The following is a 27,910-nucleotide window of genomic DNA, read 5'->3' on the forward strand; positions in this document are numbered from 1 at the left end:
GGTTTGTGAGGGAGGGGGGTGATAATAATAGTTTGAAGATTGTTTACCTAATATACATGATCATTGTTTATTTCTTGGTTGTTTTCTGTTTTCTTTCTCCGTGTTTAAGTACTATTTATTTTTGAATGCAGCACAAATTTAAGTTTACTGTTGGTTTTGAACTTCCCGCTTTCTCCACACAGTGCTCGGGATGTTTGTGTACACAAGAATCTGTGACGTAGATCGCATGACTAATGGCAAATGGCTGCTTCAGGGCAGCAGAGAGCTTTCGCTCAAAAGCTAAATAAGTAAGTATAACTATTAAGTTAAATTCAAAACGCATTATAGATAGTTTCTCTGGCAGTTTTTGGTTCATCTCATTACAGAACATTGTACGTTTTCCATAAGGATATACTGATTTGATTACGTGCTGGACCGGCCTCCTCAGACTCCATCCTTCTTTTCACTTTCGTAAAGTTTCAGTGATGGATGAAACTTATCACAATAACTTCAGCCTCGTATTATATAAGTATCATACATACTTGTACAATATGCAAGCCGATGAACACGTTATTACTATCGTGAATTATACAGTCAATTAGCACATAAATATACAGTTGGTTTAGCACAGTAGGAACTTCAGTATTTGGACTATTTCTGTTCCGATACAGAGCTGATGGAATCTCAAAAATAACTAGATTAGAAAAAGAAAAGCTAGATATATCTGTTTTGGCTTTATACAAGGTTGTGTGTGTATTTTTTTTTATTACATTGCCCTACATTATGTCAATTGTCATGAAAGCTTTCTTTAGTGTCTTGAATAATAAAAAAAAATGGTTGAACAAAATTGTTGAATATATATGTAACAGGAGCATGTTGGGCCCAGTCTGTCAGTACATCAAACTGCACCCAACTCGCCCTGCAGACCAACCCAGGTTCGATGGGTAACTTGTAACTGTCGTAGAGGGAAAACAAACGCCTTGAAATACAATTAAAAATTAATTATTTACAACATAAAATACATGGAAAACAATTACAATAGCCTAGGCCTAGCTAACATAGCAAATGCTTCCCTACCTGCATGTAAAGACCGACCCCCGTAATACCTACGACCTTACTATAATTTGAAACTAACGCTAACCCCCGCATCCCGACTAAACTTGTCCCTATCTAAAAATCCTAAACTAACCCTAAATATACCTGACGAAAAGATGTTCCACATTTGACAATACGAAAACTAAAGGACCAATCACAACAGAGGATTCACAGAAACACACAGGTACAGCGGACACTGACGAAAAAGCAAGCAACTACGGATAATGCACGACAAAAGCATCAACCTCAGACAGGACACATGAACAGAGAACAACAACAAAGGTCAGGGTGACACAGGTACACGTAGTACAGACACAACATACAGACATGACGTAGAATTAAGCTTGCCACCCTGTCAGCTTAACACTGTCGATGGACACACATATATAATTACGTCCCCCGCTACATATGTGTATGTAGTAGGACTTGGAGCCGTAATAGTCGTATTGTGTTCTAATGTTCAAAGATTTTCTGAGTGGCATCACCCTGTTATGTTTGTAAGCAGGGAAAATCCTGGAATTTGGAAGCAGCTAGTGGGCCATTTTCAGCTATTTTAAGTCAATATCAAGAGGGGCCACTCTATGTGAAATTTAAATAAGATTGGAACATTGGGGGGTCAATTTCAGTTTTTAGGGGTCAATGGCCCCATGATCAACCTAACAAGCAACATAGATTTGAATATCAGTTTTACTGGCTAATACAGGCTGTTTCCCCTAGCTAAAAAGTGACTTATCTTCCCAAAACGGAGGAATGTGTTCCCAATTTCAATACAAATAATGCAATTTTTCCCCAATTCATTATTTCATAAAGGAACAGGCTGTTGAAAATTTTTGGTAACAAAAACACTGCTAATAATATGGATGTACAAAAACAAGTGGGTTGAAAAAAGCCTTACCTAATACTGACTGGAGTATAAAGTTATCAAAAAGGTCAAATTGGCTAATAATCATTGATGAATCTTAATGTAAAGGAGTGATAACAAATATAAAGTTGATAAATAAATTAGGTACATTAAAAATATGAAGCAGGTGTGTCCTAGGTATAACTACTCCCCCCCCCTGTAAAGGTGTTCCCTTCAGCACAAATCACTAACAGTTATCAGTTGATATGCAGTAACTGTTCAGAATTTTAATGAAATGTTTCTATAACAGGCAAGGTGCAGCAGAGGTGAGGAAGCAGGTGTCCTCCACTATACTGTATGCACCGTCAGACCTTGCACGGAGTGTCAGTGGTCTCAACCTCACAGTAAGTACAGACAGTTTCTCTTGTACTTAGTAGTTATCTATTAGTGTTCTCCCCAGGAATTATTTGATTTGCTATGGTATCTTTATTTTCTCCTTCAACTGCAGCAAGGAACTGCCGCCTGTTTCTTCATCACAAACCATCTATCATGCGTGATGCCACTTTGAGAAAGAAACTCTATAAACAAGAGTAATACTTGATGCAAGTTGATTTTAAATGAATTACATTATTTGATTATCTTGACATTGCATTATTATTGCTCATTTTCTTTTTCTTTGTCATTCTTTTACCTACAAACAAAATGGTCTGAGAGCGTGTCTATTTGAGAAGGGGGCAAGAGGTTATCAGTTTGTGAGATTTTGATGTTCCAGTCGTATTTGTGTCTTATAAGTAATAGCCAAGGGCATTCCTAACATGAACAGAAAAAATGATGGTGTATATATACGTATAGCGACTCAAAATCCATGTGTGATAGTATTGTTACGCTAAAACAGCCTGTGGGGAACACTGTCTATGGCTATGTTACTGAGAGGTTTTGCTTGTAAGTTATCATCAAAAACCACAGGAAAAGCATGAGCTCAGGACCTGTGTTTATGAAACCATTCTCATGCTCAAACTCAGCTTCTGTGCTCAATATCTTGATCTGGTGATACGTACATATAAAAAAAAAAATTGTCCATGAACAATGAAGAATCCCTAGCCTGTAGATGTTAAGATTTGATTTAAAGATATACAGACAATATATATTAAATATATAGACAGTAAATTAAATTAATAAATTCTTCTTTGTAGGTTCCACTCAGTGATGTTGTAGACCCCCCAGACTTTGAAGATTTTGTTATACAGAACCAGTGCACTGTTGAAAGAGACCCTTTTAAAGACCTGATCTTATATCCCGAAGATGACATTGATGTCCACCCATTACCGAAAAGATGCCGCACAGTCAACCCAATTGTACCAGAGACAGGGTATTAAAATCGTTTACTAATAGTGATGGGTAGTCAGGTTTGGGATCAGGGTATTATAATTGTTTGTTAATAGTGATGGGCAGTAAGGTTTGGGATCCAACACTTTGCCATTCTAACATCCTGATTCAGTCGGTGGAAAGCCTGCCATTCTAACATCCTGATTTAGTCGGTGGAAAGCTTGCCATTCTAACATCCTGATTTAGTCGGTGGAAAGCTTCCAGACCACATTTTTGCAATAAATTTTAGTAAACATCTACATTATAATTATTAGATGTAAAGTAAAAAAACCTGACAGAATGTGTGTACAGGTGTTTGTTAGTTCTGAAGCTGATATCATGAAACTTATGTCATTATTTTGAGAATTGTTTTAATAATTTGATAACCTATTTAATTTTGAAAGTATTTCATCAATAGCAACTAGTTTTGGGGGCCATTGGCCGTCAATAATACAAATGCTTCTCCTACGCTCACAACTAGTGTAACATAGTACTGCACAATTGCCCTAAAACATTGTCACTTTCCACATAATCTTTGCTGAAGATATTTTTCTAGGATTGACAAAAATGCAATGTTACACTAAAGTGACTATCATAATTTATATATACATATATATACATCAATATGTCATGTTAAAAATCCATTGGGACCCTTGGAATTTTTGTTATGAACACAAAGTTGCTGTATAGACAGGGGTCATTGATAAGACAGGCTTTACTGTTAATTTTTATATACAAACAATATAAAAGCTATCTTTTGACTTCTAGAGTATGACTTAACAAAATGGTGTCATGTAAGAGTGTGAACAAATTTAACATACCTTGTATATGCATATCATGTATACTGCCTTCTGATTGACAGGGCTGATGCAGATGCTCATGTCTTTGACTGTGCAAGGAGGTACACAGCTGATTATACCACCGTAACACGCAGGTAAATGTAATCATCTATTGTACCACTGTAATAAACAGCTAAATGTAATAATCTATTATACCTATGTCACAGTATAGTAACACACTGGTAAATGTAATCATCTATTGTACCACTGTAATAAACAGCTAAATGTAATAATCTATTATACCTATGTCACAGTATAGTAACACACTGGTAAATGTAATCATCTATTGTACCACTGTAATAAACAGCTAAATGTAATAATCTATTATACCTATGTCACAGTATAGTAACACACTGGTAAATGTAATCATCTATTGTACCACTGTAATAAACAGCTAAATGTAATAATCTATTATACCTATGTCACAGTATAGTAACACACTGGTAAATGTAATCATCTATTGTACCACTGTAATAAACAGCTAAATGTAATAATCTATTATACCTATGTCACAGTATAGTAACACACTGGTAAATGTAATCATCTATTGTACCACTGTAATAAACAGCTAAATGTAATAATCTATTATACCTATGTCACAGTATAGTAACACACTGGTAAATGTAATCATCTATTGTACCACTGTAATAAACAGCTAAATGTAATAATCTATTATACCTATGTCACAGTATAGTAACACACTGGTAAATGTAATCATCTATTGTACCACTGTAATAAACAGCTAAATGTAATAATCTATTATACCTATGTCACAGTATAGTAACACACTGGTAAATGTAATCATCTATTGTACCACTGTAATAAACAGCTAAATGTAATAATCTATTATACCTATGTCACAGTATAGTAACACACTGGTAAATGTAATCATCTATTGTACCACTGTAATAAACAGCTAAATGTAATAATCTATTATACCTATGTCACAGTATAGTAACACACTGGTAAATGTAATCATCTATTGTACCACTGTAATAAACAGCTAAATGTAATAATCTATTATACCTATGTCACAGTATAGTAACACACTGGTAAATGTAATCATCTATTGTACCACTGTAATAAACAGCTAAATGTAATAATCTATTATACCTATGTCACAGTATAGTAACACACTGGTAAATGTAATCATCTATTGTACCACTGTAATAAACAGCTAAATGTAATAATCTATTATACCTATGTCACAGTATAGTAACACACTGGTAAATGTAATCATCTATTGTACCACTGTAATAAACAGCTAAATGTAATAATCTATTATACCTATGTCACAGTATAGTAACACACTGGTAAATGTAATCATCTATTGTACCACTGTAATAAACAGCTAAATGTAATAATCTATTATACCTATGTCACAGTATAGTAACACACTGGTAAATGTAATCATCTATTGTACCACTGTAATAAACAGCTAAATGTAATAATCTATTATACCTATGTCACAGTATAGTAACACACTGGTAAATGTAATCATCTATTGTACCACTGTAATAAACAGCTAAATGTAATAATCTATTATACCTATGTCACAGTATAGTAACACACTGGTAAATGTAATCATCTATTGTACCACTGTAATAAACAGCTAAATGTAATAATCTATTATACCTATGTCACAGTATAGTAACACACTGGTAAATGTAATCATCTATTGTACCACTGTAATAAACAGCTAAATGTAATAATCTATTATACCTATGTCACAGTATAGTAACACACTGGTAAATGTAATCATCTATTGTACCACTGTAATAAACAGCTAAATGTAATAATCTATTATACCTATGTCACAGTATAGTAACACACTGGTAAATGTCATGATTTATTTTATCCCGATTCCATACAGGTAAATGTAATCATCTATTGTACCACTGTAATAAACAGCTAAATGTAATAATCTATTATACCTGTGTCACAGTATAGTAACACACTGGTAAATGTCATGATTTACCAGTGTGTTACTATACTGTGACATAGGTATAATAGATTATTACATTTTACTGTTTATTACATTGGTACAATAGATGATTACATTTACCTGTATGTAATCATCTATTGTACCACTGTAATAAACAGCTGAATGTAATAATCTATTATACCTATGTCACAGTACAGTAACACACTAGTAAATGTCATGATTTATTTTATCCCGATTCCATACAGGTAAATGTAATCATCTATTGTACCACTGTAATAAACAGTAAAATGTAATAATCTATTATACCTATGTCACAGTATAGTAACACACTGGTAAATGTCATGATTTATTTTATCCCGATTACATACAGGTAAATGTAATCATCTATTATACCACAGTCACAAAGGTAAATTTAATCATCTATTGTAGGACAGTGACACCAGTAAATGTTATCATCCATGTATTCAAGATTTTTATGAGACTGATGAAAAATGATTCTGATGAGATCCTCTGAAAACAAAGTATATGTGTGGGTTTTTATGATGTTGTCATCTGTTTTAAATTTAATTGGGCTAATGCTATGAGAAGTGTTTAAGTGAATATAAATGAGAGATGTAATCTGATATGGTTGATTGTCTGATGTATAGGTATCAGCGGTACAGCTCCAGTGTGTGTAATAAAGAGAAGCTAAACGACCACAATGACTTGGTGGTGCAGGAGTACGAGGTGGACGCTGAGGAAACCATGACAGACCAGGACAAGGTAATCTAAGGGGACGAACAGAATGACCCCCTGCATATAGAATCTTCTTTTTTGTATTTATCAATTATGGACTTCATACATATATCAAGTCCATGTAACCACATATTCACCGAAATAAAAATCAACATTTATGGACTTTTGTTGATGTGAATATATGATTATGAGAATGTGATATTGACAGAGACAAATTGATTAATATCACTTTCTCAGGTCCATATGATAACCACATACTCACAAAAAAAAGAGTTGTTACAGTGCTAAATAATGCTTTTAATTGTTAAAAAATATAGAACATATGAAAATTGTACAGAGAAAAGTATTATATTCAGTAGAAAGTATTGTGACATCACAATTGAAATGATGTCATGAATGTGGACATTGACTTGTTGTTTCTTAAAATAGTAACAGGGGGTCAATGGTACAAATCACCAATTGCACCCTCCACATGATTATAATCCAACCAAAGTGGATGTGTGAAAAATAGGTTACTTTGTATAAACTCACGTGCTCAAATATGTAAAACATTGCGCCTTAATCATTTGGCCAATACAGTCCAAAATTTACTTTGTAAAAACTCACATGCTCAAATATGTAAAACAGCACTTTGTAATATGTATAAAAAATATTTAAGGTCATATTATATGATCATATGATGTGAATTTCAGATTTTAACTAATGATGATTAAGGAGTTTTATATTTTTGTATACAGGAGAACTCCAACAAACGGCAGTCAATCCATATAAATGATACGCCACGTGGGAGCTGGGCCAGCAGTATATTTGACCTGAAACAGTCGCAGGCCGACAGTCTCCTTCCAAACCTGTTTGACCGGGTCAGCTACGAAGAGATTGATCAAAAGAATTCAGAACAGAGACAGGAAAATCGACAGGACTCCCTTTTTAGTTTATATCAGATGCAGGAGGAGGTATTTTTGGTTTGTACTATTCTATAGGGACCTGCCTTGTGTGATATATTGGTCAGAATTGTTCAGTTCTCCATGTCTCTGGTTTAGTGTTATAGCCCAGTGATACAGAGATGCTGTCAACTGTTCAGTACTCTATGTCTCTGGTTTAGCGTTATAGCCCAGTGATACAGGGATGCTGTCAACTATTCAGTACTCTATGTCTCTGGTTTAGTGTTATAGCACAGTGATACAGGGATGCTGTCAACTGTTCAGTACTATATATCTCTGGTTTAGTGTTATAGCCCAGTGATACAGCGATGCTGTCAACTGTTCAGTACTCTATGTCTCTGGGTTAGGGTTATAGCCCAGTGATACAGGGATGCTGTCAACTGTCCAGTACTCTATGTCTCTGGTTTAGTGTTATAGCCCGGTGATACAGGGATGCTGTCAACTGTTCAGTACTATATATCTCTGGTTTAGTGTTATAGCCCAGTGATACAGGGGTGCTGTCAACTGTTCAGTACTCTATGTCTCTGGTTCAATGTTATAGCCCAGTGATACATGGATGCTGTCAACTGTTCAGTACTCTATGTCTCTGGTTTAGCGTTATAGCCCAGTGATACAGGGATGCTGTCAACTGTTCGGTACTCTATGTCTCTGGTTTAGGGTTATAGCCCAGTGATACAGGGATGCTGTCAACTATTCAGTACTCTATGTCTCTGGTTTAGTGTTATAGCTAAGTGATACAGGGATGCTGTCAACTGTTCAGTACCCTATGTCTCTGGTTTAGTGTTATAGCCCAATGATACAGGGATGCTGTCAACTGTTCAGTACTCTAAGTCTCTGGTTTAGTGTTATAGCCCAGTGATACAGGGGTGCTGTCAACTGTTCAGTACTCTATGTCTCTGGGTTAGTGTTATAGCCCAGTGATACAGGGATGCTGTCGACTGTTCAGTACTCTATGTCTCTGGTTTAGTGTTGGGGCCCAGTGATACAGGGATGCTGTCAACTGTTCACTACTCTATGTCTCTGGTTTAGTGTTATAGCCCAGCGATACAGGGATGCTGTCAACTGTTCAGTACTCTAATTCTCTGGTTTAGTGTTATAGCCCAGTGATACAGGGGTGCTGTCAACTGTTCAGTACTCTATGTCTCTGGTTTAGCGTTATAGCCCAGTGATACAGGGATGCTGTCAACTGTTGAGGACTCTATGTCTCTGGTTTAGTGTTATAGCCCAATTATACAGGGTTGCTGTCAACTGTTCAGTACTCTATGTCTCTGGTTTAGTGTTATAGCCCAATGATACAGGGTTGCTGTCAACTGTTCAGTACTCTATGTCTCTGGTTCAATGTTATAGCCCAGTGATACAGGGATGCTGTCAACTGTTCAGTTCTCTATGTCTCTGGGTTAGTGTCATAGCCAAGTGATACAGGGATGCTGTCAACTGTTCAGTACTATATATCTCTGGTTTAGTGTTATAGCCCAGTGATACAGGGATGCTGTCAACTGACCCAGATATTGAACAAGACTGTTTTTAGTGTTGTGCTTCGTTGTGTTTCTTATTTAATATTTTTATGTTTATTACTTCTCTCATTTAATGTTGTACACTTGTAATTCACACGGTTGATTCAGGTGTGTTGTTTATCCAGTTCCGTTGTGACTTTTTAATTTTGACTTCAAACGTTCATAGATGTTGTGTGATTTTGAGTCAGGTCTCAAACATTTGTATTCTCAAGATGTTCTTGTGTTTCAAAATACCTGGTAGTCAGGGGTTCAAATTATGTGTTTACATAATCTACATTTCATGATTTGGAAGAAATATTTACATAATCTACATTTCATGATTTGGAAGAAATTTGGTACATGTTTGTACAAGAGGAACTCCACATCAAATGAAAGTTATTATTTTTTTATTATGATTAGATTAAAATATGTGGAATTATTATCAGGGGTGTAAAAATCCATTAGCCCGAGGCTGCATTGATGATGTATGTTGCTTTTAAATATGTGTTAAAGGGACAATTTAGTGAAGTAAGTTTTTTTGTATTAATCTTTACACAAATGTGTGAAATCAGACTCACTGACACTATTGTCGGTCAACAGAGCGGCACTGTACATGTTTACTTCTCGCTATTTCGGTCGTAGCTATTTTTATCACTGGCTTCCCAAAAGATAAAATTGACAACACTGGAAATTGGCTTCAGGTCATGTCATTATCAAATATGTAAAGTTTCGTTAGAAGATAAACATTTTCAGTATTTGCTCGATTTTAGAGTGTCATTGACTAAATGTTAGCCCCTTTAAATGTGATGGTATTCGCAACATAAATAACATTTGAAGTCTTTACTATATGCCAAAATGGCCCTCTTTGTTGCAAATCATGCTCTTTTATTTGACACAAGCATTTGGGGTACAGCAATTAAAGTTCCTCCCTCCAAACGTTGGTGATAATCATGCTGTCTGCCATGTTTGTTTTTGATGCTTTCTGATACTGAAACTGGTATCTGGACTGATTTTCAGGAGCAGTCAGAACTTTTTTTTTCTGGATTTTTTCTCTCTCTAAGATTTAATAATTCAAAAGGCATTGATTTGGGCTAAATATTAATATAAAGTGAAATTGTATTATTTTTTAAGGAAAACATAGCCAGTTGTGAAATTCAATGTGATATATTGTCTAGTACAGATCATGTGATTTGTCAGCTTGCTCCATTTCCTAGTTGTCTGGCTAGCAGAATTTAAATACGGGCTAGTTGAATTTTGAGTGATAGTATCTTGAGAATTATTTGTACACCCCTGATTATGATTCCTAAATGTTTATGATTACACTTTAAATGTTTTTCATGATTTTGTTTGTCTAACAAAGATTGAAGTATATGGAAGCTGGAAATTTCCAAATGTAAGACAAAAATATTCAGATTGGGAGAATCAATTTGTACACTTTCTAACCCAGAGAGAAATTTGAATTTAATAGTACATTATGAAAGTAAAAGTAAATTTACTCAAAAACAGTGAAAAATTTCATCTAGGTTGTTCCTGGTAGACTAAGTATGTTGAAAGGGATTTTCAGTATATGTATATTTTTTTGTTGTGAGATCTGTGTTTAATTTATACTTTCACAACTACTATCACGAAAACAAAAGATTTTAAGAAAATTGCAGAAAACAGTATCTGTGAATACAGTGTTGTGTGTAATAGCTGTTGTACGTGTCCTTATCAATCTATGAATGCAGTGTTGTATGTGATAACGGGTTTACTTGGGTACATGTCTTTATCAGCCCCTTATAAAATCTGTTACAGGAAGACTTGATAGAGCGCCGAGCCCCAGCACAGATACCACAGGAACATTTTGGCCACAGGATTTTAGTCAAGTGTATCAACCTCAAGTAAGTATGGCGTGACAAGTCCGTTACAGACACAGAAGCTAACCAGATTTATCATCAGTCATCACACCCAGATGGTGGTAAGACGAGCAAACATTTTTCTATCGCTGCCGTATGGAGGCCAAGCTTGTAGCTGCATCAGATATGAAACATGGTGATAAGGGTGTGACCTTCCACACTTTGCCTTTGTCAATTTCTGTATATGAAAAACAAGATCAATTGCACTTTTGATTATGACCTTGACCCCAAATATCACAATTGTGTAAATATAACACTTAATTCCAATAGGAAAAATGACAGTACAGTAATTACCTTCCTCTGGGTTTTTTTAAAAACTTAAAACTTACAAATATTCCTTATGAGTTCCCCAACAAATGTTCTTACTTTTCATACTTATCTTAATATCCAAGTTGGTTGCCCTAGCATCTGATTGGCTGATACATTTTAAAGAATGACTGACGTAATCAACTTCAAGCTTTGTACAAATGTTTTTAATAAGGTCCTAACAAGTTCTCATACTTGTATTGCTCATCAGAAAATCCAAGAAAGCTGCTTTAGCATCTGATTGGCTGAGACATTTTTGACTTCTTCTTAAGAAATACTGCAGTGATTGACTTTAACCTTGGTAAAACTGGTTCTTATGAAGTCCTCAAAAAGTGTTTTTACTTTCATGCTGATCAGAAAATCATTGATGGCCACCTTAGCATCTGATTGGCTGAAACACTTTTGACTTTTTCCAAGAACGGCTGTACTGATGGACTCTAATTCTGGTACAAATGTGTCTAATTAGATTCCTGTCAAGTGTTCTTACTTTAAATGCCAATCAGAAAATCCAAGATGGCATCTGATTGGCAGGAACATTTTCGAATTGAACTCATGTGATCTTTCAGGCCTCTTGTCTTATTTCAGCACTTTTTGCATTTGAAAATAGCTCTGATTTATGATAGCTCTCATAACAGTTCTCTGTTAATAGTTTTCTGTTACATTTATTGTAGGTGCACGAATTCATCTATGCACTAATCTGTCAAAATTAGATAATGCACTAAAATTTAAGTGCACTTCAATAAGGCGATTTGCCCCTTTATATCATAGACATGTTTAGGATTCCCACCCTATTAATTTATACATAGTGCTGAGCACGAAGAAACAATAGAAGTATACTTCCAGGATTTGACCTCTAGGGTCCTGCCCTACCCCTGGATACTTAGTCCCTGGGTCTTGTTGAGATCTCCACCTCATATCCATTATAGAGTTGTTGGGCATGTGTTAATTGAGAATGAGAAATCAAAAGTATTGCAAGACCAAATAAATAATGTATATTTGACAAAAAAATGCACTGCAACATCTTTGCATTGATATAACTATCAATATGGCTTAAAAGTAGCATGTCTTGTGTCAGAGTGAAAGTTTCATACTGTTCTAGCTTATTTTCTTTATAATTTTAACCAGAGTTTTAGCCATACTTTTGTGATTTTCATGACTGCAAAATCTTTGCATTTTTTTATCTTCTAAAATTTAGACTGGAATTGGAGTTTGAGCCACTGTTTGCTACTATGGCCCTATATGATGCAAAGGAAAAGAAGAAGGTAAAGTATAGATTTATTTAACTCCTGAATAATATGTGTCTACATGACCAATGGAAAAAACTTCTGATCATTCTCTTGAATTCGTGACCTAATGAATTTGCTTGACAAATTTTAAGTAATTTTATTGTTCGTTCTTAAACATAATCTATGAGATATATTTATTTCAGATATCTGAGAACTTTTACTTCGACCTTAACCCAGATAGCTTGAAGCAGATGGTTCGTGGCCATAACCCAAGCCAGGATGTGTCTACAATGAGTCGAGCCTGTATCTTCAGCATCACATACCCCTCACCAGATGTGTTCTTAGTCATAAGGGTAAATACATTGACATCAGCATCACATACCCCTCACCAGATGTGTTCCTAGTCATAAGGGTAAATACATTGACATCAGCGTCACATACCCCTCACCAGATGTGTTTCTAGCCATAAGGGTAAATATATTGACCTCAGCATCACATACCCCTCACCAGATGTGTTCCTAGTCATAAGGGTAAATACATTGACATCAGCATCACATACCCCCCACCAGATGTGTTCCTAGCCATAAGGGTAAATACATTGACATCAGCATCACATTCCCCTCACCAGATGTGTTCCTAGTCATAAGGGTAAATCCATTGACATCAGCGTCACATACCCCTCACCAGATGTGTTCCTAGCCATAAGGGTAAATACATTGAACTTCAGATTTTTGTCACTGACATGTGGGTAGTTCTATATCAGATCACTATTGATAGTGATATGGAGTATATATTTCCAATACTACCAATGAACTCAGTGAGATTTATACCTGCTGGCACTTAGAAAGTCTCCAAAGTTGAAAGTGATTGATTGATAGAATCTTCTCCTATCTCCTAGGTTGTTGGTGTGGCAGAGAAATCTCCAACCTGAGGGATGAATGTTTTGGTTGTCTAACCTGAGGCTTTGCTAAGAGTTTGACAACCAAATAATCACCTCAAGGTTTTGATTTTTTTCTGTTACACCCTCAAAGTGTGTGTGAGGGATTTTTTTTTTTGATCCCATCCTATTATTTCAGTCATAATTACACTAGAGTATACTGTAGTTATAGTCTGGCATAACTGTAAGCAAAGGCACATTTGGTATATGAATATAATTCACTTTTATGATGCCACTGTTTTGTGCATGCTAATCTGCACAAGGCTATCTATATTGTAGAGTTGATCTTTTTCTTGCTAGAACAAAAGACACATCTGTGAAGGGTGGGAGATATTTTCTCCTCACCTCGGACTGCAAGTGTATCAAGGAAAGATTCTTAAGTTACCAAACACTTGGCAAGACTCATGTGTGGCAACTTAAAAATCTTCTCTTTGGTTTGAGATCCTCCTATCTCATCCCCTTATAAGGTGGAGAAACATTCCATTAATCCTGTCTCAAATATGACTTTTTCATTATTGACATGACATATTTTTTTCATTCAATGCAAGAGAGCTAAACCATATAATGTAATACAGATTTACCCTACATTGGAGGTACAGAATTGACATTTTTTTTGAAATATTCAAAATAGTGCAATATATTTGCAGTTGGAGAAAGTGTTACAGCAGGGAGATATCGGGGAGTGTGCCGAGCCCTATATGAAGGAAGACAAGGTGAGTATATGTCTTGTATTTAAAGCACTGCAAGATCCAGCATATGACTTGTTTGTAATGCTGCTCATGATGTTTTATAGATGGGAGCAAAATCAGATAGTGCATTATGTTTCAGTTGCAGAACTTATGTTTTAGATACGTTAATCCAAAATGGCATTCAATCCATTTTTCAATAGCAAATAAAATAATTTTGTTTCATTGTTATATTGATTCTTATAACAGGCTAAGGAAGACAAACTACGTGGCAATGCAGCCCAGTTCTGTGAGAGACTAGGGAAGTACAGAATGCCTTTTGCCTGGACAGCTATCTATCTGATGAATATAGTGAGTGGAGCAGGCAGTCTAGAACGAGAGGCCTCAGTGGACAAGATAGATACAGACACCTACAGGACAGCCAGCTTAGGTATGTAGAGATACAGGGCAGCCAGCTTAGGTATGTACAGATACAGGACAGCCAGCTTAGGTATATACAGATAAAGGACAGCCAGCTTAGGTATGTACAGATACAGGACAACCAGCTTAGGTATGTACAGATACAGGACAGCCAGCTTATAGGTATATACAGATAAAGGGCAGCCAGCTTAGGTATGTACAGATACAGGGCAGCCAGCTTAGGTATGTACAGATACAGGATAGCCAGCTTAGGTATGTACAGATACAAGACAGCCAGCTTATAGGTATGTACAGATACAGGACAGCCAGCTTAATTAGGTATGTACAGATACAGGACAGTCAGCTTAGGTCACTCTTGGTAACTTGGTCCTTGTGTCACTTTTGGTAACTTGGTCTTGTGTCACTCTTTTTGACTTGGTCCTTTTGACCTGTGTGTGTATTATAAGTCTTGATACATTAGTTCTAGATTTAGTTTTAGATCAAACTTAATAAGAAAATTCCTTCTTGGTTCCTCTGACTGTCTCCCATTTATTAGCTTATCTGATCCAAAGGCCATCCTTCGAATGTCTTCAAGTCACAGATACTGATATTTGCCTGTAACTGTATTTAAGTCCACCTTTTAAGGTGGGTTTAATACCAGGTGAGCAATGCAGGCCCATTGGACCCCTTTGTTAGAGTTATGTGGAAGGTATATGTCACATGTTAAATTGTTCACATAGACAGGAGAAGTTCCGGTGTACCTGGGCAGTATGACAGTTTCCGTAAACGTGCTCGGGATGAGAGTGCATCTCGTCGTGGGTCCATGGACAGAGGGAGGCCAGGGTATGAGAAGAGGGGCAGTTCTCCTGATGATTATGGATCAAGTCTGGACAATTTCAGACCAGTTACCCTCACTGTCTCCAGCTTCTTCAAACAGGTGAGCAGTTGTTACAAAGAAATTTCAGAAATACAGTGTTAATTTCAAAATAGCCATTAACATGTTGAAATCCAGATTGATGCTAATCATGCATGAATATTTTGTTGACATCATTAAATGTTACATGTGTGACACAGACACCATGACTTCCTGGTTTTAACTTCATGTTTGTTAATGGAGAATAAAGCATATTGTTTTTATGTACTTTTGTTAGTGAAAATGATAAATTTGACAAATATGAATTACAGAAGAAAGATTTTTTCTCAAATGATTAGATCTTAAGACTTTTAACTCACCTGGTCTGAAGAGTCCAGTGAGCTAATTAGTCATGGTGCGGTATTTGCCATCCATCCATCCGTCTGTCAGTCATCCATCTGGCATCAACATTTTACTTTAAACAACTTCTTCTGAATAACCAAAAATTAGGGTGATGATATTTGGCCAGTAGCATGCTCAGATAAAAAGCTACGAGATTTTGTCCTTATAAATGACCTCAAAGGTCACAGGGGTCAAATGTGTTGAAAACTTAAAACAACTTATGAATAACCAAAATGTATATAGAGTGGTGAAATTTTGCCAGTAGCATGTTGAGATGAAGAAATATCAAGGTTGTTCATGTGACTGACCTTGACCCACATTCAAGATCATTTATGGTCATATGTGCATAAACCTTGAAATGAACTCATCTCGGTAAACAGTTGGTCTAGGGTGGTGATATTTGGCAAGTTGCATGCTGAGATAAAGGGCTATTAAGTTTGTTCAACTTGGTGACCATGTTAGACTTTCAAGGTCACAGGGGTCCAATGCATTTAAATTTTAACAGGTTCTTTTCCGTGGCTAAAAGTCCTAGATACAGGTACTTTGCCTGTAGCATTATTTTTGTCCATTTTTAAGGTTTAAATATGAAATAAATACCAGGTGAGCATTAATGCAACGACTGTTATTTTTATCATTTAGATATCACCTGTTGGGTTTGGATAATTGGCTTTCTACTGTAATTCATAGCCTGTGGGGAAGGATCAATATTATAAGTAATAATTTGATTCTTTAAGTACATAAAATCAAACATGATTTTTGAAAATAAAAAATGAAATCAAACATGATCTTTGAACATAATTTTGATTTCATGAATTTAAAAACCTACTTTGGTGATTGCAGGAGGCTGATAAGCTGAGTGATGAGGATCTGTACAAGTTCCTGGCAGACTTAAAACGACCCTCCAGTATACTGAAGAGAGTCAAGTGTATTCCAGGTAAACCTCCCTGTATTGTATCTGTCTAATTCACTCCAATAGAAGTCAAGGGTATTCCAGGTAAACACCCCAGTATTATATCTGACTAATTCAATCCAATAGTAGTCAAGTGTATTTCAGGTAAACATACCAATAGTGTATCTGTCTAATTCACTCCAATAGAAGTCAAGTGTCAAGTGTATTCCAGGTAAACATCCCAGTATTGTATCTGTTCAATTATCTCCAATAGAAGCCAAGTGTATTCCAGGTAAACCTCCCAGTATTGTATCCGTCTAATTCACTCCAATAGAAGTCAAGTGTATTCCTGGTAAACCTCCCAGTATTGTATCTGTCTAACTCACTACAATAGAAGTCAAGTGTATTCCAGGTAAACATCCCAGTAGTGTATCTGGCTAATATACTCCAATAGAAGCCAAGTTCTGTACAAGTTCCTGGCAGACTTAAAACGACCCTCCAGTATACTGAAGAGAGTCGAGTGTATTCCAGGTAAACCTCCCTGTATTGTATCTGTCTAACTCTCTCCAATAGAAGTCAAGTGTATTCCAGGTAAACCTCCAAGTATTGTATCTGTCTAATTCACTCCAATAGGAGTCAAGTGTATTCCAGGTAAACATCCCAGTATTGTATCTGTTTAATCATCTCCAATAGAAGCCAAGTGTATTCCAGGTAAACCTCCCAGTATTGTATCCGTCTAATTCACTCCAATAGAAGTCAAGTGTATTCCAGGGAAACCTCCCAGTATTGTATCTGTCTAATTCACTCTAATAGAAGTCAAGTGTATTCCCGGTAAACATCCAGGTATTGTATCTGTCTAATTCACTCCAATATAAGTCAAGTGTATTCCAGGTAAACATCCCAGTAGTGTATCTGGCTAATATACTCCAATAGAAGCCAAGTGTATTCCAGGTAAACCTCCCAGTATTGTATCCGTCTAATTCACTCCAATAGAAGTCAAGTGTATTCAAGGTAAACCACCCAGCATTTTATCTGTCTAATTCACTCCAATAGTAGTCAAGTGTATTCCAGGTAAACCTCCCAGTATTGTATCTGTCTAATTCCCTCTAATAGAAGTCAAGTGTATTCCAGGTAAACATCCCAGTATTGTATCTGTTTAATTATCTCCAATAGAAGCCAAGTGTATTCCAGGTAAACCTCCCGGTATCATTGTATCTGTCTAATATACAGTGTATTTCAGGTAAACATCCAGGTATTGTATCTGTCTAATTCACTCCAATAGAAGCCAAGTGTATTCCAGGTAAACCTCCCGGTATCATTGTATCTGTCTAATATACAGTGTATTTCAGGTAAACATCCAGGTATTGTATCTGTCTAATTCACTCCAATAGAAGTCAAGTGTCAAGTGTATTCCAGGTAAACATCCCAGTATTGTATCTGTTCAATTATCTCCAATAGAAGCCAAGTGTATTCCAGGTAAACAACCCAGTATCATATCTGGCTAATTCACTCCAATAGAAGTCAAGTGTATTCCTGGTAAACCTCCCAGTATTGTATCTGTCTAACTCACTACAATAGAAGTCAATTGTATTCCAGGTAAACCTCCCAGTATTGTATCTGGCTAATATACTCCAATAGAAGTCAAGTGTATTCCAGGTAAACCTCCCAGTAATGTATCTGTCTAATTCACTCCAATAGAAGTCAAGTGTATTCAAGGTAAACCACCCAGTATTTTATCTGTCTAATTCACTCCAATAGTAGTCAAGTGTATTCCAGGTAAACCTCCCAGTATTGTATCTGTCTAATTCACTCCAATAGAAGCCAAGTGTATTCCAGGTAAACAACCCAGTATTATATTTGGCTAATTCACTCCAATAGAAGTCAAGTGTATTCCAGGTAAACATCCCAGTAGTGTATCTGGCTAATATACTCCAATAGAAGCCAAGTGTATTCCAGGTAAACCTCCCGGTATCATTGTATCTGTCTAATATACTCCAATAGAAGTCAAGTGTATTCCAGGTAAACCTCCCAGTATTGTATCTGTCTAATTCACTCCAATAGAAGTCAAGTGTATTCCAGGTAAACATCCCAGTAGTGTATCTGGCTAATATACTCCAATAGAAGTCAAGTGTATTCCAGGTAAACATCCCGGTATTATATCTGTCTAATTCACTCCAAATCTAATTTTACATTTTCTATAGGTTCCCTATAGGGTTTCTAACTTTACGTTTTCTATAGGTTCCCTGAAGTTAGACATCTCCATGTGTCCTGCTGAACCTCGCTACACACTTACACCTGAACTGTGGAAGGTTGAGCCGTACCCTGACGACAAGAACAGACCTACCAAAGAAATTTTGGAGTTCCCTTCTCGGGAAGTGTTCAACCCCTACTGCACCTACAGGTAACAAACCAACCAGGAGGTGTTCAACACCTACTGTATTTACAGGTAACAAACCAACCAAACTTCTACATTTCTCTCTTGGGAGGTGTTCAACACCCTCTGTATTTACAGGTAACAAACCAATTAATATTTGAACCTGTTTTTTGAGTAAATTTAAACTCATCGCCTGAATCTCCTGATTGCTGGCTGACTCCCATCACCTTGCAAACACTGTACTTTAAAAAAAGTCGCATTTCTGGAGTGTAATATCAGCTTTTCATAACGCTCTGATGTATTACCTTGTATTTGAGTGTATCCGCTGATTGGTTAAAGGTTTTCATGTCGATAAAAACTTGCATGTTCAGGGAACTCACATTCTACTTGCTGCTCCAACAGCCGCCATCTTTGAAACAGTCCCAACATTTTTCAACGCTCAGGCTACACTAAAGTGGTGGTTTCATCAGTCAGTTGTCCTATTTTGTCATTTATTTTTATATTTCATCTGAAGGATTATGATAACAAAGTATATGGAATAGAGTTAAAACATCATGTGTGTGTTTGTTTAAATTTGTTTCACCGTAATAGTGTATTTAAATTTGTTTCACTGTAATAGTGTAAGCCTATAGTCACATATTAAACTGGTCAGTCCTGTAATGCTGAACACCATTAAACCACTGATTAATCTGTTTTTCTCTTCCAGAAATCTGTTGTTCATCTACCCCAAGAGCTTGAACTTTGCTAACAGACAGGGTTCAGCCAGAAACTTAGCAGTCAAAGTCCAGTTCATGAATGGAGAAGAGGATACAGCTGCCCTTCCTGTTAGTATGCATTTAACTTCAAACTCTGGGAAACTGCAAAAGTCATTTTTAAATTTTCTAGATGCTAAATATGTAGGACTAGATAAATCTTATGTTATTTCTGAGAATTATTTGTTAAATTATTCTTTTACAAAAAACAAATTATCTGATCTTATAAGGTTCTAAAGTACTGATCTTATGAGGTTCTGAGGTTCTGAAGTACTGATCTTATGAGGTTCTGAAGTACTGTGTAAGTGTTAGACTCAACTGTTTCTTGGATATTTTAGATTTTTAAGTTACATCTCATTTAAACAGACATTAATAACGTAATTGCAGTACTCAAATTTTGTATTCGAACAATCCTATATGTGGGTAAGCAGGGTTCAAGCTGTCACTAGATAGGAAATGATTGTTTTTATTGTAAAAAAGATGTGTTCGAACTTTACCCCAATTCCAAGCAACTGGAGGTTTACCGTACTTTGATGCTTAGTCATAACTTACAACACTGGCTGACCCTCTAAAACAAAATCAAATGACTAACAACACTGGCTGACCCTCTCAAACAAAATCAAAAGAGATAAAAATATTGTCAGTAAGTTTTCTTAAAATCTTTTCAAGGTCCCTTTCTCAAGTTAGCCAGAACATGTCATGTATATATTCAGACAGGCTGGGTTAACCATTTCACACAGATGTAGTTTATGTACACAATATGTTCACACAGGTTGGGGTAACCATTTCACACAGATGTAGTTTATGTCAACAATATGTTCACACAGACTGGGTTAACCATTTCACACAGGCTGGGGTAATCATTTCACACAGGCTGGGTTGACGTTTCACACAGATGTAGTTTATGTGAACAATATGTTAAAGATGAATCTTCTTATTTTGTTAAATACTTTTCAAGGTTCTGTTGTTTTCTTATTTTGATTGAAACATCTATATTATATGTATCATTAAAGGAATTTGTGGTTGATGGTTTACCAGATCATCATTGAACTAGTTCAAAGTTGATGGTGTGGCGACATCTTTGTGTCCACTTTTCACTACTGTATACTGGGAAACGTTCGCCCCGTTAAATTTTCGCCCTTCACCGCCTACAGTGGAGTAAACTGACCCCAATTTGCATCACATACGCTACCTGAGTTAAGACTCAGTGTAGACGAAATAGTGACAAAACATGTGCCGTAATTTCTCTTCAAACTTTCGCCGTCATGTTAAATTCGCCCTCATATCGGAAGGCGAAAGGGGCGAAAGTTAAACTGCGGTGAAAGTTTCCCGGTATATCTGTGGGGCCGTTATTGTTACAGTGATTATTGTTACAGGTGATATTTGGGAAGTCTAACTGTCCGGAGCTGTCCAGAGAAGCCTACACATCTGTAACCTACCACAACAAGTAGGTCTTAACATTTCTGTCTTCTCCAAAAAAATGCTTGAAAAGCGGTTTGGAGAATAACAAACATGGATTTTTTGTTATAATTCATAGCTTTAATTTCCATGCAGTGTTATGAGTCCCCCAACTGTACTATCAGAGCGGAGTGTAGCTAAATATAACTTCGTATGCAGTTCAGTCTTCAGTAAGTCTGCAATGGGCAATATCAGAGAGGAATATAGCTTCAAGTAGTCAGTACTCAGTCCATCTTTCTGTCAGTCCTTGCCCAGTACTATCAGAGGGGACTATAGGTTTGTACTAACGGGGTAGTTTGTTATAATTCATAGCTTTAATTTCCATGCAGGGTTATGAGTCCCCCAACTGTACTATCAGAGCGGAGTGTAGCTAAATATAACTTCGTATGCAGTTCAGTCTTCAGTAAGTCTGCAATGTGCAATATCAGAGAGGAATATAGCTTCAAGTAGTCAGTACTCAGTCCATCTTTCAGTCAGTCCTTGCCCAGTACTATCAAAAAGGACTATAGGTCTGTACTAACGGGGTAGTCCACCTTTCCATCAGTCCTTGCCCAGTACTATCAGAGGGGACTATAGGTTTGTACTAACGGGGTAGTCCACCTTTCCATCAGTCCTTGCCCAGTAGTATCAGAGGGTACTATAGGTCTGTACTAATGGGGTAGTCTATCTTTCAGTCAGTCCTTGCCCAGTACTATCAGAGGGGACTATAGGTCTGTACTAACGGGGTAGTCCACCTTTCAGTCAGTCCTTGCCCAGTACTATCAAAAGGGACTATAGGTCTGTACTAAAGGGGTAGTCCACCTTTCAGTCAGTCCTTGCCCAGTTCTATCAGAGGGAACTATAGGTTTGTACTAACGGGGTAGTCCATCTTTCAGTCAGTCCTTGCCCAGTACTATCAGAGGGGACTATAGGTTTGTACTAACGGGGTAGTCCATCTTTCAGTCAGTCCTTGCCCAGTACTATCAGAGGGGACTATAGGTTTGTACTAACGGGGTAGTCCATCTTTCAGTCAGTCCTTGCCCAGTACTATCAGAGGGGACTATAGGTTTGTACTAACGGGGTAGTCCATCTTTCAGTCAGTCCTTGCCCAGTACTATCAGAGGGGACTATAGGTTTGTACTAACGGGGTAGTCCATCTTTCAGTCAGTCCTTGCCCAGTACTATCAGAGGGGACTATAGGTTTGTACTAACGGGGTAGTCCATCTTTCAGTCAGTCCTTGCCCAGTACTATCAGAGGGGACTATAGGTTTGTACTAACGGGGTAGTCCATCTTTCAGTCAGTCCTTGCCCAGTACTATCAGAGGGGACTATAGGTTTGTACTAACGGGGTAGTCCATCTTTCAGTCAGTCCTTGCCCAGTACTATCAGAGGGGACTATAGGTTTGTACTAACGGGGTAGTCCATCTTTCAGTCAGTCCTTGCCCAGTACTATCAGAGGGGACTATAGGTTTGTACTAACGGGGTAGTCCATCTTTCAGTCAGTCCTTGCCCAGTACTATCAGAGGGGACTATAGGTTTGTACTAACGGGGTAGTCCATCTTTCAGTCAGTCCTTGCCCAGTACTATCAGAGGGGACTATAGGTTTGTACTAACGGGGTAGTCCATCTTTCAGTCAGTCCTTGCCCAGTACTATCAGAGGGGACTATAGGTTTGTACTAACGGGGTAGTCCATCTTTCAGTCAGTCCTTGCCCAGTACTATCAGAGGGGACTATAGGTTTGTACTAACGGGGTAGTCCATCTTTCAGTCAGTCCTTGCCCAGTACTATCAGAGGGGACTATAGGTTTGTACTAACGGGGTAGTCCATCTTTCAGTCAGTCCTTGCCCAGTACTATCAGAGGGGACTATAGGTTTGTACTAACGGGGTAGTCCATCTTTCAGTCAGTCCTTGCCCAGTACTATCAGAGGGGACTATAGGTTTGTACTAACGGGGTAGTCCATCTTTCAGTCAGTCCTTGCCCAGTACTATCAGAGGGGACTATAGGTTTGTACTAACGGGGTAGTCCATCTTTCAGTCAGTCCTTGCCCAGTACTATCAGAGGGGACTATAGGTTTGTACTAACGGGGTAGTCCATCTTTCAGTCAGTCCTTGCCCAGTACTATCAGAGGGGACTATAGGTTTGTACTAACGGGGTAGTCCATCTTTCAGTCAGTCCTTGCCCAGTACTATCAGAGGGGACTATAGGTTTGTACTAACGGGGTAGTCCATCTTTCAGTCAGTCCTTGCCCAGTACTATCAGAGGGGACTATAGGTTTGTACTAACGGGGTAGTCCATCTTTCAGTCAGTCCTTGCCCAGTACTATCAGAGGGGACTATAGGTTTGTACTAACGGGGTAGTCCATCTTTCAGTCAGTCCTTGCCCAGTACTATCAGAGGGGACTATAGGTTTGTACTAACGGGGTAGTCCATCTTTCAGTCAGTCCTTGCCCAGTACTATCAGAGGGGACTATAGGTTTGTACTAACGGGGTAGTCCATCTTTCAGTCAGTCCTTGCCCAGTACTATCAGAGGGGACTATAGGTTTGTACTAACGGGGTAGTCCATCTTTCAGTCAGTCCTTGCCCAGTACTATCAGAGGGGACTATAGGTTTGTACTAACGGGGTAGTCCATCTTTCAGTCAGTCCTTGCCCAGTACTATCAGAGGGGACTATAGGTCTGTACTAACGGGGTAGTCCATCTTTCAGTCAGTCCTTGCCCAGTACTATCAGAGGGGACTATAGGTCTGTACTAACGGGGTAGTCCATCTTTCAGTCAGTCCTTGCCCAGTACTATCAGAGGGGACTATAGGTCTGTACTAACGGGGTAGTCCATCTTTCAGTCAGTCCTTGCCCAGTACTATCAGAGGGTACTATAGGTCTGTACTAACGGGGTAGTCCATCTTTCAGTCAGTCCTTGCCCAGTACTATCAGAGGGGACTATAGGTTTGTACTAACGGGGTAGTCCATCTTTCAGTCAGTCCTTGCCCAGTACTATCAGAGGGGACTGTATGCTGGTATATTAATATCAATGTGTGTGAATGTTTTAGAATCAATAGAAATGAGAAGTATGTATTTGATGTATGGTTTACAGGTCCCCTGATTTCTATGAGGAGATCAAAGTCAAACTGCCTGCCAAACTGACAGACGTACACCACCTGTTGTTTACATTCTACCATCTGAGCTGTCAGAACAAAAAAAATGAACCTGTTCCTATAGAAGTGGCTGTCGGCTATACCGTAAGTGTGACATCACAGTCAGGAAGTGTCTGTTATACTGTAAGTGTGACATTATAAAAGGATGCATGATTACATGTCTTGTTTATAGTATCGCTGAGTCAGTCTTGGTGAAGATATGCCGTAATAAGTTCTTGTGATTCAGTTTTGTCAGAACATCTGAACAAACATTTTAATTTGTAAACCTCGACTCTTGGTCAACTACATACCAGGTAGATATTTATACATCATCTGATGATTACATAGAACCGCATGCTTCGTTATAAAATAACAAACTTACGTCAAACTTTTTTAACTTTCAATACGAAAACACATGCGTTATCATCTCCAATAGGCCAATCATACAATAAATACACAATAATGACAATATACCTTACACACATATACCTTATTTTCACTATTGGAAAAGACACAGATGACACTTTACGGCAAATAACGCCTTAAAGTGGTCCAGTGTTGTAAACACTATTATATCATGTGACTACAGTAATTAAAGGAATGAACAATTATTTGTGAAGATGTGTTGATTTTGTTTTGCAGAAAGTTTGACATATTTAGAGATTATCTTTTGACCATTTTGATATCACACCCCATATCAGCCCGATAGTCCTGATATCAGCAGAGGGCCGAAGGCCCGAGGGCTGATATTAGGACTCGAGGGCTGATTGGGGGGTGTGATATCAAAAGGGTCATATCATAAACTTTTTATCATATTTTTTTTTTTTTTTATATATATATTCATAAAAATGGTAACAAAAACAATGATGTATATAAACAAAACAGTAACAATTATACGTAAAATGTCAACATTTAGAATTTTCCAAATTCCTTCAAAATGATATGGTTATTAAAATTTGGGTTGGGCTTTGTAACTCAATCTTTAAATTATTTTCCATGAAACCGCAGTTATTCAATGCCAACATTTCGTTTGTTTATATTAAAAGTAGACAGCATTAAGCGGAAGCGGCACAATCCGGAAATTTGGGAGGGGGTGTGATATCACTTTTCTAGGGTGTGTGATATCATTTTTCTAGGGTGTGTGATATCACTTTTCTAGGGGGTGTGATATCACTTTTCTAGGGTGTGTGATATCACTTTCAAGGGGGTGTGATATCACCCGGGCTGATATCAACTTGTGGAAATTTTAGACTTATTACACATACAAAAAGGGTGTTATTATTAGTAAACATATGATAATGATTAGTAAACAATTGATGTGAATGATATACAGTTATTTATAGACTTCTAAAAAATGTTATTACTTTGTGAATTATAAATGATTGATGATTAGCAAACATCTGATGTGTATGATGTTGTAGTGATACCTTGATTGTTTGTAGTGGCTACCTTTGTGCAGGGATGGCAGACTGATGGTTGGGGAGTTCAACCTCCCAGTATCTGTGGACAAGCTCCCTCCTAGCTACTCCATCCTCTTTCCAGATGTAAGTTTAGATAAAAATCCTTTCAAATCAACTTTTGTTAACAGTGGACAAAAAAAATAATGAGTATAATTTTTGAGAATTTTTGGCAATAAACAAAACCTATTGACATCTTATTTCTTTTATACAATAGAAGTTGTGTTGATATTCATATAAAGTTAATATAAATAGCTTGTTGATATTTAGGGCCCACATCAGAGATGCAGGTGCCCTATAGTAATCCTGGTGTCTGTCTGTCCGTCCGTTCACACTTTCGTTTCTGTAGAATACCTCAAAATCCAAAAGTCTAATTTCTGATATAAGATCCATGGTAATTACACAGTGGTATGTGGATGTACAGTAGGGATTTAAAAAGTTTTTAAGGTCAAGGTCACTGTTACTATAAATAGACCACAGGGGTACAGCCCCTATCTCAGCATCCAAAAGACTTGTCTTTTTGTTTGACATTGGTGATACACAATAATATTAAGATGGGCAAAAAGGGTTTAAACAGTTTTTAAGGTTAAGGTCAAGGTGACTGTTACTTAAATAGACCGGGGGGATGGTCAGGCACATGGCAGGGCCCTTGCTGACCTGTCAGAGTTCCAAGTGAGGTCAGACACATGGCAGGGCCCTTGCTGACCTGTCAGTGTTCCAAGTGATGTCAGACACATGGCAGGGCCCTTGCTGACCTGTCAGTGTTCTAAGGGAGGTCAGACACATGGCAGGGCCCTGGTTGCCCTGTCAGTGTTCTAAGTGAGGTCAGACACATGGCAGGGCCCTTGTTGACCTGTCAGTGTTCTAAGTGAGGTCAGACACATGGCAGGGCCCTGGTTGACCTGTAAGTGTTCTTAGTGAGGTCAGACACATGGCAGGGCCCTTGCTGACCTGTCAGTGTTCCAAGTGAGGTCAGACACATGGCAGGGCCCTTGCTGACCTGTCAGTGTTCCAAGTGATGTCAGACACATGGCAGGGCCCTTGCTGACCTGTCAGTGTTCCAAGTGATGTCAGACACATGGCAGGGCCCTTGCTGACCTGTCAGTGTTCTAAGGGAGGTCAGACACATGGCAGGGCCCTGGTTGACCTGTAAGTGTTCTTAGTGAGGTCAGACACATGGCAGGGCCCTTGCTGACCTGTCAGTGTTCTAAGGGAGGTCAGACACATGGCAGGGCCCTGGTTGACCTGTAAGTGTTCTTAGTGAGGTCAGACACATGGCAGGGCCCTTGCTGACCTGACAGTGATCTAGTTAGATCTGTTAACTTCACAATTCATCAGAATGTTGTAAATGTAAATACAGATTTTCTGTTGGCACATCCCGATGATATTGTGTAGTGCAGTGGAATCAGTTTTATCTTGAAATACCTGTTCCTGAAAAATACAGAATCATTAGTTAGTTATTAAACATTTAAAATCAGTTTAGGCCGAAGGCTCTGACAGGAATGATATAGGTAGACAATGCATTTATTGTGGTGTAGAATATATTAAATCATATCTATTGTATCCACAGACGGCTCTAACAGGGATGAAGTGGGTGGACAACCACAAAGGATTTTTCCAGGTATCCATACAGTCTACATCATCTGTCCACACTCAGGTCAGTTGCCTCTTTTTTCTTCTTTATATATGATTATATGCCCTTGAACACACAATCTTAACTTTGCATGTAAAACATATTAATGGGGAATAATTTGAATAAACCCACACCAGATCTACATAGAACCTTTTGCTTAACCTTAGGTTTTACATACATAACCAACATAACCACATACATAACCAACATAACCACATACATAACCAACATAACCACATACATAACCAACATAACCACATACATAACCAACATAACCACATACATAACCAACATAACCACA

At 37.6% G+C, this 27,910-nt stretch overlaps 1 protein-coding gene across 1 annotated transcript in view; it reads left to right on the forward strand.

Moving 5' to 3' along the window:
• Window positions 1–209: 209 nt before the first annotated feature.
• The window catches only part of LOC110461761 (dedicator of cytokinesis protein 7-like), a 64,082-nt gene continuing 36,381 nt past the window's right edge, over window positions 210–27,910 (forward strand). Inside the window, 19 exon segments of the mRNA XM_021515397.1 lie at window positions 210–287; window positions 2,226–2,319; window positions 3,109–3,284; window positions 4,143–4,214; window positions 6,712–6,826; window positions 7,537–7,752; window positions 11,028–11,113; window positions 12,630–12,696; window positions 12,864–13,013; window positions 14,245–14,310; window positions 14,533–14,713; window positions 15,423–15,619; window positions 16,778–16,871; window positions 19,065–19,227; window positions 19,907–20,024; window positions 21,329–21,399; window positions 24,480–24,624; window positions 25,962–26,063; window positions 27,547–27,633. Of these exon segments, the coding sequence (XP_021371072.1) occupies window positions 241–287; window positions 2,226–2,319; window positions 3,109–3,284; window positions 4,143–4,214; window positions 6,712–6,826; window positions 7,537–7,752; window positions 11,028–11,113; window positions 12,630–12,696; window positions 12,864–13,013; window positions 14,245–14,310; window positions 14,533–14,713; window positions 15,423–15,619; window positions 16,778–16,871; window positions 19,065–19,227; window positions 19,907–20,024; window positions 21,329–21,399; window positions 24,480–24,624; window positions 25,962–26,063; window positions 27,547–27,633 (2,247 nt within the window). The 5' untranslated portion in view covers window positions 210–240.

The sequence above is a fragment of the Mizuhopecten yessoensis genome, unplaced genomic scaffold (assembly GCF_002113885.1).
Source record: "Mizuhopecten yessoensis strain PY_sf001 unplaced genomic scaffold, ASM211388v2 scaffold10657, whole genome shotgun sequence".
In the NCBI taxonomy this organism is placed as follows: Eukaryota; Metazoa; Mollusca; class Bivalvia; order Pectinida; family Pectinidae; genus Mizuhopecten; species Mizuhopecten yessoensis.